Source organism: Pantherophis guttatus, chromosome 5 (assembly GCF_059756535.1).
Source record: "Pantherophis guttatus breed Tessera chromosome 5, ASM5975653v1, whole genome shotgun sequence".
Lineage (NCBI taxonomy): Eukaryota > Metazoa > Chordata > Lepidosauria > Squamata > Colubridae > Pantherophis > Pantherophis guttatus.
In genome coordinates, this window is record NC_142067.1 from 32,993,149 (window position 1) to 33,012,013 (window position 18,865).

General features: G+C 34.5%; 3 protein-coding genes across 10 annotated transcripts in view; 2 read left to right on the top strand and 1 right to left on the bottom strand.

Moving 5' to 3' along the window:
- FILIP1L (filamin A interacting protein 1 like) overlaps positions 1-16,006 on the top strand; it is a 133,776-nt gene extending 117,770 nt beyond the window's left edge. For 2 of the 4 annotated variants that reach the window (XM_034412354.3, XM_087894845.1), the window contains 2 exons: positions 4,106-6,851; positions 14,905-16,006. In XM_034412354.3, coding sequence (XP_034268245.2) covers positions 4,106-6,851; positions 14,905-15,003 — 2,845 coding nt within the window. In that variant the 3' untranslated portion in view covers positions 15,004-16,006. Of the gene's footprint in view, positions 1-4,105; positions 7,233-14,904 lie in introns of those variants that run through there. The other 2 variants (XM_087894844.1, XM_087894846.1) reach the window with 1 other exon arrangement.
- Positions 1-18,463, bottom strand: part of CMSS1 (cms1 ribosomal small subunit homolog) — a 155,688-nt gene extending 137,225 nt beyond the window's left edge. For 2 of the 4 annotated variants that reach the window (XM_034412414.3, XM_034412406.3), the window contains exon 1: positions 18,260-18,452. In XM_034412414.3, the coding sequence (XP_034268305.1) occupies positions 18,260-18,320 (61 nt within the window). In that variant the 5' untranslated portion in view covers positions 18,321-18,452. Of the gene's footprint in view, positions 1-18,259 lie in introns of all 4 variants that reach the window. The other 2 variants (XM_034412389.3, XM_034412398.3) reach the window with 2 other exon arrangements.
- Positions 18,438-18,865, top strand: part of TBC1D23 (TBC1 domain family member 23) — a 28,866-nt gene continuing 28,438 nt past the window's right edge. The window contains exon 1 of one of the 2 annotated variants that reach the window (XM_034412376.2): positions 18,438-18,733. The gene's annotated coding sequence lies outside the window, so the exon portion shown is untranslated. The remainder of the gene's footprint in view (positions 18,734-18,865) is intronic. The other variant, XM_034412366.3, reaches the window with a different exon arrangement.

The window sequence follows — 18,865 nt, forward strand, 5'->3', positions numbered from 1 at the left end:
CATCCATGTTATAAGAACTTCTAAGCTGAGTGAGAAAAGAATAGGGTTTGACCGAACCTGTTTGATTTAAGCTTTAGCTTTTCAAGTTATGATTTGTGTTTCTTTTTAGCTTCTACAAGAACTAGAAATATAACTTACAGATATATTGAGATACTTATGCAATACAACCTAAATGAGAGAGTCAACCAATTTGAACACTGTTGTATGTTGAGTACACAATTTGTCATAATCTTTCTTGGGTTAATCATATGGAGAGAATTAGAAGGCAAGGAATGTGACATCCAGAAGTTACCGCCAACTGGAGAAAAAAGGAAATGATAGATTTCTTCCCAATTAAAGGCTGAAAATCATCATGCTTCCTTTTTCACTGTTTCACTTCCTTTTTACTAGGAGAAAAAGAGAAGTTACTTGGCTTCCAATTTAATTCCAGCAAAAATACTACAGTTTTAGCAGCAAAAATCCAACAGTTCTACTTTTCATTTCATTATATTCTTCTTTGGATGAAAGAGGTTGAAAATGGTTGTCTACAACTGTATATAAGGGAGATGTGGATATGTCTGCTGTGCATGTAAATAGATGTATCATCAAAAAGCTTTGTGCAAAACACAAGGCTTAAATTTTTCTACCCATTTCTTTGAATTTCCTCATTTTATAAATCTTTTGTTTTTCTTGTGTGTTTTGTCTTTTTTCACAGGTTCCTTATTAAATTGTCTACTTCCTTTAGTTTGCTATCTCATGCTTGCTTATCCCAGTTGTCAGGTATTCTATATGTTTAATTTTAGTCCCTGCCAAATAAACAACCATTCAGTTTAGTTTCATGAGCAACTGAATATTATATAAATATATACCATCAAGAAAACCATCGATCAGAGGTGAAGGATTTATCACTACTACTGCACTACAATGTGTATAACCAGAAATACCTATGAATAATTTAGTTTTTGTTGACAAATTCAATAATTTTTAGTCTTATAACCACTTGGTTCTGCTTTAAGTTGCCAACCTATGTTTAAAAAATATTCTGAAACTTTCATTTAATCATTGTAAAACTAGTTTACATATGAATTGGATAATTAAATTTATAGTGTAAGGGCAGGATAAAATATTTTAAGTTGCAGAGAATTTACACTGAGCTTGTCAGCTGAAAAACTGACAGCCTGGGTTTGCGACCTGAGTGCTGCACTACAGAGTAAGCTCTCGTTACTTGCCCCAGGTAGCAATTCAAAAGCATGCAAATATGAGCAGATAAATAGGTACCATTTGGTGGAAAGGTAACATGCTGGCCACATGACCATGGAAATGTCTTCAGAAAATGCTGGCTCCCTTAGCTAAGAAATGGAGATGAGCACTGCTCCTTAGTGTTGGACACGACTGGATAAGGAAAATCTTTACCTTTTTTAAAAAACAATATTTATATTATAATGTATTTATATATATAAAGAAAATAAATGCAGTATATTCAAATTAAAAATCATAAATTTGGAAGATATATTTACATACAATAATTTTTAAATGTCTTTTGTACTTTAACAATAACTTTAACACAGTCAGTACCACAACTATTCTTGCTGTCATCATTTTAACTGCATTAAAAGAAAGAAAAAAATTCTCCTCACCAATCTTAAATTGGACACATGGAAAAATAAAAAACAACCAAATCTTTAATGACAAGGATAAAACACAATTGTTTTTAATTGTGTTTTCTGCCAATTCATTCTTTTTAAATATTATGTACCATATTTTAATTATTTGGAATTGAAATACAGAAAGCAAATTTAATAAGATACTAGACAAATCGTGACCTGATATGTCATCATTTCAGAAATATTTCTCTACTAGATTCCTTCAACAATGTCAGAGCTTCTTACATAATTGAAAGCTTCTTTAAAATTCAGGGAAATATTTAGAGATGTATCTGCCTTCAAAGTAGCCCATGCTGAACTGGATAGTACTGCCAAGCATCAGGAATACACATTTGTATTATGTCATAAAACCTTTAATTTGTATTACTGTATGTCATAGAACATAATTTTTATGTCATCAAATTTTTATACAATTTGCCAAATTTCAAACACACTTGAGTTATGCATCCTGGATTTTGGGCACATTCTGTACATTAGGCCATTTCAGCTCATTTTTAAACTTCCTTTAAAAATTGTTGCTCTATGATGCATTATTTCATCCACCTTAAAGATTACAGATATAAAAGTTTTAGTAATATATAGATGTCAATAATAATGTACAATATTATGTTTATACATTATATTTCATAAAGAAAGAATATTTTCCTTTCTTTTTCCACATTACTAGCTACTGAATTAAACTGAATAATTTATGCTTCCTTTACAAAGTGTTTTTACATAAGTTCCTCTCTTTTTAAAACAGATGTACTTCAGGGATACAAGAGTAGCTACTTATTCCCACCAGGTTTTAATTCCATCATTTTTTTTTTCTTAACTAAGAAGGAAAATGTTTCCAATATGTTAAGACCCTCCCTGTTTTTATTCCTAAATGAATTTTCTTTTGGAATAAGTAGGATGACAAAATTCTTCCAGGAATACTCCCGATTTTATACCAAAATTAAAACCACAGATGTTGAATTAGTTTTTTAAAAAACATAAGCAATATACAATACGTTAAGACTTTCACTTGAGTACATTTATTTGGATTACTTATCAATTCAATTTTGTTTATGTAAAACACATGGACATTAAGAATTTGCACCATGTTTAATGGAAAAAAATATTGTGTTCACAAGCATGAGTGCCTTTTATTGCCAAAACCACCTGTTTGTTGCTTACATATGACTCACTGATTTCTTGGCCATAGAGACATTTCTCTATATTTAAGTATTTATAATAAGTTCCAAGTGACTCATAAAAAAAATTATGTATATTCACGCACAAACCTGTGCGCATGCATACGTGTGTGTGTGTGTGTGTGTCTTTAAGTCATGTAAGTAGGAATCAAGAGAAAGTAAAAGAAAAGCAACCCCCTTCTTTCGTGGTTGAAGACAACAAATTGGGAGAGCATCAGTTTACAGATATTTAAATAACACTTATTTCTAAGAATCAAAATGGTTCTTTACTATATAAAACCACTAGATAAGAAAAGAACAAAGAACCAATAACAACAGACTATAATGTAAGTGCAATACTAATGCAAAAATATATAAGATAGATAAGACTGGGGAAAGCAAGCAGTTCAATTTTCATAGATTCAGCAGTTTAATAGTACTTTCACCTTCATTAAGACAAAAACTTCAAAACAATATAATAAGATTCAATGGCCCATTTTATTAAGGTTCATGAAGGTCCCAGTTATCTCTAACAAAGATAGTTAAATGGTACTAATACATTCTTCATCCCAAACGTCTATCTGAATGATAAATTGTATAAATTAAGATGCTCCATGCCATCTAATACTACCTAGATTTCCTATTTAATGCCTTCACTTTAAAACAGTGTAATAGTAGTTTCAAGATACAACAGCAAGAAAATTAATTATTATGGAAGTAAAGGAACAGATTATAAAATATAGGTCATTTAGTGAAAGATGAATATACCTTGTTTCCCCGAAAATAAGACCCTGTCTTATATTTTTTGGAACCCTGAAATAAGTGCTTGGCCTTATTTTCGGGCAGGTCTTGTTATTTTGGGGTATGTGGAGCAAGATGGGGCTCCTCTTGGCATCTTACCTGATTTCCAGCTCTGTGTTTAAATATTTTCGGGGAGGGCTTATTTTAGCACATGCGCTCAAAAGCCCAATTGGGCTTATTATCAGAGGATGTCTTATTTTCGGGGAAATATTTTTGTTTGTTTTTATGTTTAGAAAAAGCTATCTAACTGCTATAAAATTAATATATATATTTCTGAAATTTTCAAAAGAAAAATATGACAAATATTTATATATAGATATAAGGTAAAGTCTCCTTCAAATTGAGATTGATTGCTCAACACATCATGAAAACATCTATTTAGCTTTTTTGGTAATTATATAAAATGGTTTGCCATCCTTCCGCTGGATGTTTTTATTTTCTTGTGTAACACACAATTCTTTATTAATATTTTAAGTATTTTTACAACTGAGTCTCATTTTCTTTCAGATTAAAAAAGCTCCTTGAACAAGATGCAGTTTATCAAGCAAAAAGAGAAAAGGAAAACTGCAAGAAAATAAACAAACTGAAGGAAGAGCTAATAAAACTGAAATCATTCACTTTAATGCTAGTGGATGAACAACAACAATTAACAGAAGAGCTGAGTCAACAAACTGAGCAAATTCAAAATTTAACCACCTCTGCAGAACAAGCACATGAAAAAATCTCCACTGCAGAATCAAAAGCCCAAGAACAGGAGCAGAAAGCTCTCAGGTTGGAAGGAGAACTTCAAACACAAATCAGAAAGGCTTCTCAAGAACAGGAAGCTACAATGGCCAAATTAACCAATGAAGAGAGCCAACATCGCCAGCTCCGCTTAAAATTAACAGTTCTTAGTCGACAGGTTGATGAACTTGAAGAAACTAACAAGTCCTTAAGAAAGACAGAAGAAGAACTGCAAGATCTAAGAGAGAAAATCAACAGAGGAGAATGTGGAAACTCTACCCTTATGTCTGAAGTAGAGGTGCTCCGGAAAAGAGTCCTAGAAATGGAAGGAAAAGATGAGGAACTCATAAAATTGGAAGAGCAATGCCGAGAGCTTCATAAGAGACTAGAAAAAGAAGCCACACAAAGTAAAAATTTTAAAGTAGAAGTTGATAAACTCAATAAAAGAATTATGGAGCTTGAGAAACTGGAGGATGCTTTCACCAAGAGCAAGCAGGAATGTTCCTCTTTAAAATGTAACCTAGAAAAAGAAAAAACATTAACAAAGCAGCTGTCACTGGATCTTGATGGCCTAAAAGCTCGCATAGGAGAGCTTGAAACCACTGAGAATAAATTAGAAAAAACAGAGTTCATACTTAAGGAAGATATGTCTAAATTGAAATCATTAACTGTAATGCTTGTAGACGAAAGGAAAACAATGAATGAAAAAATAAAACAAATGGAAGAAAAGGTACAGACTGCAAATCTACAGCTGCAGTTGGAACAAAAAAAAGTTATGTCAGTCACAGAAAAATTGATTGAAGAGAGTAAGAAAGCATTAAAATTTAAAAATGATGCTGAAGAAAAAATGACTAACCTTACAAGGGAGAGAGATGAATTGAAAAACAAACTGAAAATAGAGGAAGAGAAGGGAAATGATCTCTCCTCTAAAATGAATTTGCTAAGAAAAAAGCTTCAGTCCTTGGAAACCATAGAAAAAGAATTTCTTAAAAATAAACTTAAAGAGACAACAAAACCTAACCCAACTTTCCAGCAAGAAAACAACAAGATTAAAGAACTAGTTCAAGAAATTGAGAAGCTGAAACATAAACTGAAAGAAATGAAGGCCATAGAAGATGATCTCATGAAAACTGAAGATGAATTTGAATCTTTAGAACGCAGATATGTTAACGAACAAGACAAAGCCAGATTTTTATCAGAGGAACTTGAGATAGTGAAGAGAGAACTGGCACGATACAAGTTAGCAGAAAAGACAGAATGCAACCATGAGCAGAGATTATTCAGAAAACTCAAGGAAGAAACAGCCAAGTCAGGTCATCTTTCAAGGGAAGTAGACGCACTGAAAGAGAAAATTCATGAATATATGGCAACAGAAGATTTAATATGTCATTTAAGAGAAGACCAGAGAATCTTGCAAAAGAAACTTACTCAACAAGAAAATAAAAACAAAGAATTAGGCAGAGAAATGGAAACTCTTAACGAAGAACTGCAGAGGTATAGGCGTTTCAGTAAGAGCTTGCGACCAAGTCTCAATGGAAGGAGAATCTCTGACTTACAAGTTGCCTCCAAGGAAGTACAAACAGAGCCAGTTGACAATGAACCACCTGATTATAAGAGTCTAGTTCCTTTGGAACGGGCTGTCATAAATGGACATTTATATGAAGAGAGTGATAATGAAGATGATGATAATGATGATGAATCAATGATATCTTTCAGTAATTCTTCAATTGCAAATGTAGCTAATAACAGCAAACTTTGGATCCCCTGGATGAAGTCCAAAGAAAGCCACATTCAAAATGGAAGAATTTATGCCAAGCAGAATGGGAATTGTATTCAGCCTGGAAATTTAGTTTTAAGCCACACACCAGGCCAGCCTCTTCATATAAAAGTCACTCCAGATCATGAGCAAAACACAGCCATGCTTGAAATAACAAGCCCAACTTCAGTGAATTCTCACTCTTTTACTAGTACAGCTGTGATACCCAATTGTGGCACAGCAAAGCAAAGAATAACTATAATTCAAAATGAGTCTTTAACTCCTATAAAATCTAAATTACCTGATGTCTACCCAGCTCAAGAGCAAGCCATGACACCTCTTACTATGACCACTTTCGCTAGATCTCAAATACCTGAATCATGTGCTTCTGTAATAGCTGAAAGAACAACGTCTCCTTTGGCTTTGACAAGTAGAAGTTCCCCTGAGCAGTTACTTTCACCAGTGTCCTTGGAAATGATTGACAAGCATACTGTCTTCAAAATATCCCCCGAAAAACAATCATCTGTGCACTTTCAAAGATCTAACAGTTCTAATTCAAATGTAATAACTACTGAAGATAATAAAATACACATTCATTTAGGAAATCCTTATGCACAAACTATTTCTAATTCTATAAAAAACAATAATCCTTGCACTCCTGTGCAAGATAACAGAACTCCAAATGGAACACCAAGTAAATCTGTCAACAAAATTACCAGCAGCATCACTATTACACCAACTGCAACAAGTCTCCCCCGACAGTCACAAATTACAGTAAGTAGTGTCTACCACTGACTTTTCCTAATTCTGCTGACATCCATATCACTATTGCAAATGTATGCTCTCCTTCCCAGGAAGACTATTTTTGGGACAACCTTAATGAGAAATTGGGACAAATTCTTTGCATGTGTCAATAACAGGATACAAAACTAACTTGCTGGCTTGTCTCAATAATCATATGAATTGTGCACTTACTATATATCTGTTCTGTTAAGTATTTTCTGTTAGATACCTAGATATGTAGCTGTATAAATGCAACTTCATGTATTTATATTTTTACTATTAACTATTTACTATTAGTTCATCTTGCAATCATTTCACTGACAAAATTTAACATAAAACAGTAAATATTTTTCTAACCATTGCCTGCAAAAATCATTTTATTTTTATTCTTGTGTAAAAGTTTAAAGTAAACCATGCATATTTATTTTTAGTCTTTAGTCGCCTCTTTTAATCTTTTAACCAGATATTAATTTTTAGTCAGTCTGTTGACTGGATTTGCTGTGAGCTTAATATAAATATTTTCAGATTGGGCATTATATAAAATTGCATGTATTTTAAATGGTGATAATGAACTTAAATGAGACTCCAGAACACTGTACTAGTTAAGTGAGCAACCTGAGAACCAGATGGTTGCTTAGATATAATTTGAACAAGCTGATAATTATCTGGTTTAAGCAGTCTTTCCTAGCTCACTACCCATAAATAAGTAAAGACTACAAATCCCAGAATTTCCAGACAACATATCCAAAATTGGCCTGAAATGTCTAGAAGGCAACAGGTTTTGGAAGACTGAAGTAGAACAATATAAGCCTCTTGGTGGGTTTTTTTTTTAAAAAACAGCCTTCAGTACAGGCTGTTTTAAAGATTTGATACATGAAATGTTTTCAGTGATTAGGAGGAGCGAACCCCTATCAAAACAAAATTAGCAAAATACTTTTTGAAAGATCAATGTTTCTCCTGCTTATTTTTCCTTAAACATAAATTAAGATATAATACCCAAGTTGTTTAAAGCCAGTAATTTCTTTTACCCCATATTTCTAGGAATATAGGAAACTATCTCAGATGTGATTATTTATTCATCTAGCCCATTATTCTCTACATCAGACTTTCCCAATCTAATGTTCTCCAGATGTGTTGGAAATCAACTCTCATTTTCCCTGCTATCATGCTATCACCCCTGCTTGATGTGAAGTCAAGGAGATGATATCATTCACTTGGGGAGGCTGATCTCTAAAGTCTCAGGCAAAGAGCCATCTAATCATATTGTATTTGATTTTTTTACATGGAGATGCTAGGTAGTCTCATATCAAGAAGATGTGAACATTTTTTTAAAAAATAGAATAGGTAGTTTTGATAAAACAGGCAAATAATCTAAGAACAATTAATCAGTGGAATGACTTGCTTCCATAAGTTGTGGCTATTCCAATACTGGAGATTTTTAAGAAGCGTTTGGACAACCATTTGTCTGAATAGTATAGATTGGGGTGTCAAACTCACATCATCACGGCAGTGTCATGTGATGTATCAGGACTTTTTCCCCCTTCACTAAACTGGGCATGTGATGCATCCAGCCCATGGGCCATGAGTTTGACAACCCTGGTATAAATTTTTCTGCTTGAGCAGGACGTTGGACTAGAAGATCTTTGAAGTCCTTCCAACTCTGCTATTCTGTTAATTTAAGAGAAAAGGAATAAATGTATTAGGGATATAAGATAAGCAATATTTTCTTGGTACTGTAGTTTGAGAATAGATAACTCTTGAGATGTTGCTAGGAGCCTCTCTTCTGAAGCAACAAGGGGGAAATCAGCTACAGTTGATTCTTAATTAGTATTAGTACTGATGAATATTCACAAGAATACTAAACAAACAACATAATAGTCAAACAATATAAAACAATTACAACTCTTCATTTCAGTTGACCTAAATCTTCAATTTAGTCATTTATTTAAAAAATGATTTATCAAATTAATTTATATTGCCACCTATTTTTTTTTTTTTTTTTTGCAATTCCAAGCAGCTGACCCACAATTTAAAAAACCCACAGTAAATAGCAAATGAATAGGAGAAAATCGTACAAATATAGGTAGCACTTGAAGCCCCCACAGCTTAGCTCCAACCACACAAATAACACATAAAATAGTCATCCATACCAGGGGAACTGGTCATAACTCACTTAACTGTGTGGCTTAGCAATGGAACTTCTGGACTGAATTGTGGTCGTAACTCAAGAACTTTCTATATTTAATATTAAGCCCATATCTCCTTCAGTACTGCAACAAATTGATACTCTAGTCCAGGAGTGTCAAACTGGCAGCCCATGGGTCGGATGAGTCATGTGCAGGTTACGCCCACCTGAGCTCTGAAAAGGCAAAAAACATCACGATATATCACATGATGGCAACGTGACACCACAAGTTTGACACCCGTGCTCTAGCCTGTGTGCATGTGTAATTCACAAAGATTTACTCAAGATCAGCTCTTATGAACAATTTATTTAAATGCACAGAGAAAGATGATCACAGAGAAAATATTTAAGATCTTTATTTCTATTCAAAATGCCAATTCTGTACCAAATACCATGTAAAAAACTATCATAATATTACTGTAATCGGCTGGCAACAGATGATGCCAATTGCCTCTAAGATTCTTCTACTTTTAACTTAAATATAGGGTTCTTCTCTAAATGCTTCAAATGGTAACCACATCCTATGAAATTAAGCAATTCTATCCTGAACCCACAGTAAATTAAACATCCTATAATATGAGATTTAGAAATTCTTGAATCATCAATTGCATCATAAAGGGCAATGGCAAGGTATATATATATAAAAACAAGCGTTTACCCATTCTTTAAAGATTCATTTAAAATGTGTGTGTGTGTGTGTATGTGTGTGTGTGTAAAACTGAATGTGTGTGTGTATCTGAAAACAGCAAAATTAAAGAAAATTTGGGTCATACTATAAGCTATATACAAGTACTACTTTCCTGGATGAGTTGAAAGTTAGATTTTTTTTTTTCCAACAGAGGCCAGCCAGGTCCCATTGACATACATAATTAGGGAAAAGGAAAGAAATTGTCTGCAATTATTCCCCACATTTGACAATCCATAGCTACAGCATTTGGGCAAAAGAGATTTTAGAAGTGGCAAGGAACATGTAAGAGCATGCAACAGTAGCTTTCTGAACTTCCTTCCTCTGGCATACCACTTCCCAGGCTACAAATTATCTGTTCAGTGAGCCTTTTGCCAAGCTGGGCTCAATAAGTCGAAGGGGTTTAAAGGTCCGTTTACATAATCAGCATGTATTTCTAGTTGCCTTGCTTATTGTAGCCTGAAGGGGTAAGGAAGAGAATGAATTAGCTTCATTATTTTTTTCCGTTTAAGATAATCCCTTCAGAACACCAAAAACAAGAAATAACTGAATTGGTGTTTAATATTTTTATGCTGTACAAGCGGGTTATACTTTAACAATATAGGTAATTCTCGACTTACAACCACAGTGGGATCAGAATTTTCGTTGCTAAGCAAGATGTTTACTAAGTGAGTCAAGTCCGATTTTACAACCATTTTGCTCTTTAAGCAAATCGCTGCAGCTAAATGAATAATGCAGTTGTTAAGAGAATACAACTTCCTCCATTGACTTTGCTTGTCAGAAGCCAGCTGGGAAGGTCACAAATAGTGATCACTTGACCCTGAGATGCTCCAACTGTCCTAAATGCATGCCAGTAGCCAAGCACCTGAATTTTGATCACATGACCATGGGGATGTTGTAAGAGTTGTAAGAGCAAGGACTGGTTGTAAGTCACTATTTTCAGTGCCACTGTAACTTAAAATGCTATCTAATGGTTGCAAGTAGAGGACAGCCTGTAGTGTATGTAAACAATCAACATATTTTATAACTATGAAATTTAACATTTATTTTCTAAGTTTCCCTTGTGGAGCAGTATCTTGAGATAAGTTCTTATCCAAATAATAAGAGAGTTATTTATTTAGAGAATGCATCATATGTAATGTTGCAGCTGAAATATTCTTAATTATTCTTAAGAGATTAAGACATGCTTTTATCATCTACAGCAAGCTGATATGACTCTCCCACCTTTATATTTCTTTCTTTTAAATATATTTCTATTTCCTTTTAACATTGTTTAGTATTTTACATTAGTATTTCTCATTAGAGGACTAATGAAATATGTTAATATAAATTTGTGTTTTGTCCTCTTTATGTATAATATTCTACTGACATAAAATAGTTCCCAACAGTGAACAATTATAGCCAATATTACAAACCCAGAATATGAGACTTTGATGCGTGAAAGGAAGATTCATCAAGAGGGCTTCATGATCTTGAAAGAAATTCTATAGGCAAGAACCATTATGTAAACAAAGTAAGCTAAAACATTCCTTAAGGCCTGGCAAACAAGGTAGTATTTGGAAGAGACTTGGACAAGATCCTTCCTGGTTCAATGGGATATATAAGGAGAGGTAATGCACAGGCTTGCATGATTCTATTATTATAGCCTATTTCTAAAAAGGATAGTCTTCCTATGGAACCAAATTCGTGACTGGGTCTCCCCCTAAAGATAGACAGGATCTATCAATTTGCAATTTCAAAATGCTACACTATTCTTTAAGACAGAAGTGGCCAACTCTGGGACATCTACTGATCACTTTTATAGCTCCTGACATTTTTCACAATTGTGCCTCTGATATTCAGAAGTGTAATTACAATTTTCTGTGGTAAACTGTAATGCAATGAAATAATAGCCTAGCTAGGTCTTCTAGCTTAACAGGATGATTTTCCCTAAAGCCATCACTATCCCAAATAGACTCCCAGCAATTAGCAAATGTCACCACTATACCCCTGTGGCTTCAAAGACAATTTAAAAAAAAAAGAAGGACAAAATAAAAGACAAATCTATACTCGCTTAAGAATAACCTAATGAAAAGTTACTTTTCAGCAGGTATGAACAGGACTGCAGAACATACAATATAACCAGTTACAGTAGTTGTGGATACAGTATGTGGCAGAATGGCATGTAGGACAGTGGTGAAATCCAAATTTTTTTACTACTGGTTCTGTGGGTGTGGCTTGGTGGGTGCGGAAGGGGAAGGATACTGCAAAATCTCCATTCCCACCCCATTCTGGGGCCAGCCAGAGGTGGCATTTGCTGGTTCTCCAAACTACTCAAAATTTTCACTCCTGGTTCTCCAGAACCTGTCAGAACCTGCTGGATTTAACCCCTGATGTAGGATCACTTAGAAATCCCCTATATACAATGGAGCTCTCTCCTATGTACAGAACTGAAGAAGCATCTACAGATGGCTTGTAACTCATCTATCTATGCTACCTGATATTTAAAAGATATGAAAAGTCCAAGTCACAAGTTAACAAAAGCAAATCAGTGGCAGAATGAACGCTATTTAGTGTTACATTGCAGCTACTCTAGAACTGATTACTTTCACAAAAAAACTAATTTTATTGCAAGAGCCAATATATCACATAGCAAATAAAGCGGTTTTTTACCTGGGCAGATTATTTCTCCCTCTATATAGAATTGTTTGAAGTTCACATAGCATGCTAAACCATGCTTTGTTTAAAACCACACAGTGGCTTTGTGTAATAAATAAATCTAACTTATTACCTACTTGACCCATAATAGCTCTCAAATTATAGCTTTAATATATAATTTCACATCCCTTCACATTTTCTTAAGTGGGGAAGTCAGAGATTGAATTTTTGGATGCAAAATCCCTTTTTCTCTAGCGCTACAATTCCTCATTTAAAACAAAATGCAACTTTTATCATACAAATTGTGACAAATCTTAGTTTGATAATCAGCAGAATTAAAAGTCAGTGGTTTCTACATATACAATTTGTACTGTCAAAAAAAGTTCTTAATGAAGTTTAGAGCCAATTTAAATTTTGTACAGATGCTTAATTGGCTATTTGTCCAAGGTGATTAGAAATGATAACTCTTAAAATTTATTCCGAGTTATTTCCTAGATAAAATTAGAATCACCTGTATCCCATGCTAGCCACTTATAGAACATTTTAATAAAAAACCTCTGAAGGGTATTTAATTTCATTGTTACATAAATTTAATGAAGACATATGCCAGTATATATTTAAATATTTATCAAATATAGGCATGCAAAGCTGCTTCATTCTAATAAATTACATGTTTTAATAAATTAAAAATAAATTAATGTAAGTTAATATGGTCTCATCAAGCAAACTATTAGAAGGATATCATATCAGATGATGATGAGAAAAATACTCAAGGTCAATTTTTACACTGCCAATACTGCTCCTCCAGTTGATCATCAAACTTAAGTCATCAAGCTTAAGTCTTGCCTGCAGATTCAGTTTTCCTGCATACTGTAAATACTGTTTACATTTTTAGCCTTAATTTAGTGGGAATGGTTACATGTAATTAGAGTTTAATGCAGTCCTATCCAGTCCGACCATTTCCAGATGTATAATTTTCTTTGTTTGCCACATGCTTTCTCACAAGCAAGCCCTGAGTTCTGGACTCTGCTCCTTCCTGAAATCCAGAGATTAACAACATCACTAATATTAAAGGAGACATTGAAAGGGGGTTTAAAATGTTGGATGTCAGCTGACCAGAGTCTGGTTTTTTAGATGATCTGGGAAACTCGGCAGTTTATAATGAACTACCAGAACTCTAAGCCAGTACAGATAGTCCTTGACTTACAACTACAATTGAGCCCAAAATATCTGTGCTAAGTGAGACAGTTGTTAAGTAAATTTTACCCGATTTTATGACCTTTCTTGACACAGCTGTTAAGTGCATTGCTGAAATTGTTAAGTTAGTAACTTGTTAAGTGAATTTGGCTTCCCCATTGATTGTTTGTCAGAAGGTCACAAAAGGTTTATAACCCCATAAAACTGCAATCGTCATAAATACATGCCAGTTGCCAAGCATCTGTATTTTGATCACATAACCATGGGGATCCTGCAACGGTAGTGTGAAAAACAGTCATGTCAATTTTTCCAGTGCCATTGTAACTTGAAACAGTCACTAAATAAACTGATATAAATAAGGACTACGTGTATTAACCAAACAAGTAAAAATTCCAACAGTTGCAATCATATCACATTTAGCGAATGGTGAGAGCTGAATTAACATATTAAATATTTTATTCCTGTTATTTTCTGCATGATTATTATGAACTTCAAATGCCACGAAATAGCCCCTTTGTTGCATAACTGTGACCTATTTAGCGTTGCACATAATATTTTGTTATTTCAGGTTTCCTATATGAACTTTATTAGCAATAATGCCATGTTTACAGTTGCTTTACAATTGATGTTCTCAATATTTTCTTACAGTTAGGAATATGTTATATACATCTCTATGTCTCTGCCCCAGAATCTAAGAAAATTCAAATACTACGAACTATTGAGCTTTGCTGCCATCTAGAGATAAGAAGTAGATTAAATCATTTAAAAGCAACACCTTACGAAGCATTTGTCAAAGAAAACATTGTACTTCATCTCACAACAATGAAAGATCACCATAATCTCAATGGGCTATTCTCTTGGCATTAGGAATCTAGTTCTTTCTGAACCGGGATAACACTATAGTTGGTTCTTCTAGTAAATCTATCCACAAACTAGCCAATATTTAATCTAGATATTGTGATTACCAGCCCATATGTTTATCACATGATATGATGCATTGTGCCAACCCAAGGAATTGGGTTAATTAGAATAAAATAAATAGCCATAGCTCTGTCATGCAAGTGAAGCCCATAACTGGGTTTATGAGCTTGCTGTTTGCTTGTATGATGAATTGCTGTTTGCTTATATTTTGCTTAGTATGTTGTACATATCTGACAAAAGAGTTATGTACACAAGGATTTACAGTTTAGCATGAGGTGTGAATGCCGGCTACATAATCTAGTATATTCATTTTTTTAAAAAAAAGTAAAAAATAGTGGCATGTTTTGAATATATTTTTTCATACAATTTATACATTAAAATTGATAACTGCAAATATTTTGATTTTTTTTAAATTATAGATTGCTGATGTTTTCCGTCAAGCAATTCCTATTAGAAATCCTAAATCAAAAACCATCAGTACAACAGTGCTACCAGTGAGGACACCTTCTGGACAATAGAAGAAGCCAACTTAAGATACTAAAGATGGGACATCAGACATCACCAAATATATTCCCAATGCTGCTACTCAAAATGCCAGGAAGACATGAGGCTGCTGATGTGTGAGATAATCGTTACCTAACTCCTAAGTAGAAATGATTTTTTGCACATCAATACAGCAAAAAAGATTGATGTTGACACTGGAATTAAAAAGCATTGGGACTTTCTTATAACCAGAAATCTACTATTCAGTATAATCTTGCCCCATTTTCCTAATAGGAATCAAATGTTTGTCCTACACTATGGACTGGATGAAGTTTCCACTTAATTCAAATGAAGCTATTGTGAATTCCCTATCTAGCTCTACCTTTATATTCTGGGCAATGTCAAAACAACAGCAACACTGAATAGAGCATGATGAAGAGATTTTAAAAATGCAACTACCATAGAACTCTGCTATTATTTTCTCCCAATTTCCCAGTGCAGTATTAAGAGCAATTGTATTCTTGATTCACTACTCAACCAACCTTAAAGAGATAAAGAATTCTTTAAGGACCAAGGACAAGGAATCAGGGAGAAAGCAAAGTATGCAAACCCTAGAAGGACAAGTGCATTTTTATGCTCAGCAGGAAAAAAAAAGCAGCGATATCATGACACTGTAAAATTACCATAGGATGATAAAATGTTACCATTTTATCAGCCCCAACCCAAATCACTCCAGCTCAAACCCAAAACAAGAGGAAGAAATCCTACATATTGCATACGCATATGAAGAAATGGATTACTGTCACCAACTGTGCATTTGATGTGTTTTTCAAAGTTGAGATGCTGTGAATTTTGCTTACCACCATGCATTTTTACATCAATGTTTCTAACATATGGTAAATGAAAAACTATTTTTTTAAATTGGATTCTTTTAAAATTATTAGACCTGTATGGAATGTAGAATAGGCAATAAATTATTTTAATATTTAACCCTCAGTATAGGGATGAACAACATTTTCATTAAATAACATTCCTAAACTACTTGTGGGTGCTTCATCACTGGAGGTTTTTAAGAAGAGACTGGACAGTCACTTATCTGAAATGGTATAGGATCTCCTGCTTGTGGCAGGAGGTGGGACTAGAAGACCTCCAGCTCTATTCTGATTGATTGATTTACTATTCATAGAAAAAAATGTCAATTATAGAGAGAAAAGCACAGGTGATAAAATTAAAAGGATAACTGAAGGAGACTCCTAAATTATTTGGGATTGTACAAAATGATATTCTCAAAATCAATTGACTAATATAAAAACAACTTTCCACAAATGAGTGTCTCTGGAGGAGACAAAAGCTACTTTTAAAGGAAACTGAAGCCGACCTGTTTGTAGATACAGTTATATGAATAAAGGCTGACTAACAAAGCATACAATACAAACTGATGGCTTGTTTATATAAAATGATAGCAAGCCACAGCTCATTTGCTATAGAATTAATCCATTGCTTTCAAAAAGTTAATTTTTTTCTCTCTCAATTGTTGCTACTACAACAAACCTTATAAAGCCACAATTATGCATATTAAATTCCTCATTAAAACAGAACCATATCCACATCTCAATATAAAAGTTAACTTTGATTAACCAATTGTTCAATACACAGCACACAGAAATTATATTGTATCTTTCAAGAATGTTTTAATTCCTCATGAGATAGGAACCATCCCTCACTATATATCAGTGGGAAGAAATAACTCATTTGTTTAATTAGGTTCTCTTTATCTTGTTTTCAGACTTTTATGGAGATTATATCACATTCTAGGTTATACTTATGCAAAAATACTGAAAATTCAAAAGGGATCATAAACTTTTAAACACCACAGTAAGTTGCTCTTTAAAAACTAAACAGGCAAGACCTAGTTAATCCTTGGATAGGAGACCATCAGGAAATCACAGGACTGTACTTTGGACTGTGATCTTGAAAATATTTCCAAGAAAACAACATGGCCATATTCATTATAGTCATCAGGAGCTGAAGTGGATCAGAGGATGGACAGCAAAAGTTATATATACCTTGATACACTGTAAAGCCTCAATGAATGTTTATAATATGCACAGGTAAGGCATACACACCTGTATACACCCCAAAAGCACAAAGCAAGAACTGGTAACTAAAAACCACAGCTTGGCCTCAACCTATGGTAACTGACCTGAAAACTCTGTAAGATTAAAACAGTGTGCACAAGAGGAAGACATATCACACTGAACTGGAGGAAAGCTGTAATAAAATAGAATAGAATAGAATTTTTTATTGGCTAAGTGTGATTGGACACACAAGGAATTTGTCTTGGTGAATACGCTCTCAGTGTACATAAAAGGAAAGATACATTCATCAAAAATCATAAGGTACAACACTTAATGATAGTCATAGGGTACAAATAAGAAATCAGGAAACAATCAATATCAATATAAATCATAAGGATACAAGCAACAACGTTACAGTCATACAGTCATAAGTGGAAGGAGATGGCTGATGGGAACGATGAGATTAATAGTAGTGCAGACTTAGTAAATAAATAGTTTGAGTGTTGAGGGAATTATTTGTTTAGCAGAGTGATGGCGTTTGGGGGAAAAACCGTTCTTATGACTAGTTGTTCTGGTGTGTATATAGCATCATTTTGAGGATAGGAGTCGAAACAGTTGAAAAATGTAACTAATAAAAGAAAATAAATACCTAGATACCATATTCTGCTAAACAGATATTTCAATGCATACAAATGCAGCCAATCAGTCTCTAGAAAGTGTACCAACATTTTTCCATAAACCAGTACAGAAGAGCCCCTCAAGACTCACCCCCTCTCTGCCCTTTCCATTTACTTCCAATAATTGTTATTCTGCATCCTTTGCCCAACGTCTCTGCCTGCGGTTTGAGGGTCCACTTGTATCTGTTTTCAGTGGAATCACAGAAATGGCATATCTGTTCATTGGCATATCGGTTTTATAGTCCATTTAAGGAACCAAATTAAAAAGCGGTACATTCGATAGAAGTACTCAAGAAGTACTTTTTATGTACTTCTCCGATATATAGAAAATAATTAGCCTACCCTTCCCTCTCTTTGACTGGAAAAAAGAAACCTGGTTTTCATGCAAGAGCCTGACGACTCTTCCTTTCTGAGTCGTTTTCTAAATACCCAGAGCAATGCGAAGAGACTGCAGTTAAATATGAGGCGATGAGACCGTCTATAAAATTAGCCAGGCAGCATCCCAAAACTTCCACGCTTTCCCCAAAGCCGGGTACCTGGACTAATGTTGGTTCCTTCAGGTGTCTCCCACCAAGGCTCGTCCAACGTGTCTGCCATGCTGTGTAACCCACGCCGCCCCTGCTCGCTGCCGGCTGCAGCTTTGAACGCCTGAATCCCGCCCAGTGGGTCGGGCAGGGAGGAATTTCAAAGGGGAGGTTAACTCTCGTTTCGCTCACAGCAGGCAGTGACCTGGGCTGGAGGCAGGAAGAGGAGGAGAAATGGCACTGCAAATCTACAGAGTTGCGAACAGTTCATTGCTCTATGAGTAGGATAAGGCATTCCACTACTCCGTGTAATCGGACTTGCTTCTGAGGAAACACATGGCGGACATTTGCTTTCGGGATGCGATTAGCTGCGCTAATGCAGCCTTTGCAAAACCATCAACTGCGGTTGACATCCCGATGTTTTCTGCTCGCAAAACCCTTAAGCCATCAAAAAAATAAACCGTTATAGAATGGCCTGGCTCAACGGTAAACCAAACTATATTTTAACCAGGGTTGTAGTGTAGGCTCATCATCCGCAAACGAAACTACCCCTTAGCAGGTGACGGGGGCTCATCCGTGCAGTTTGGGTTGCAGGGGTCTCTAGCAATCCCCGAACAA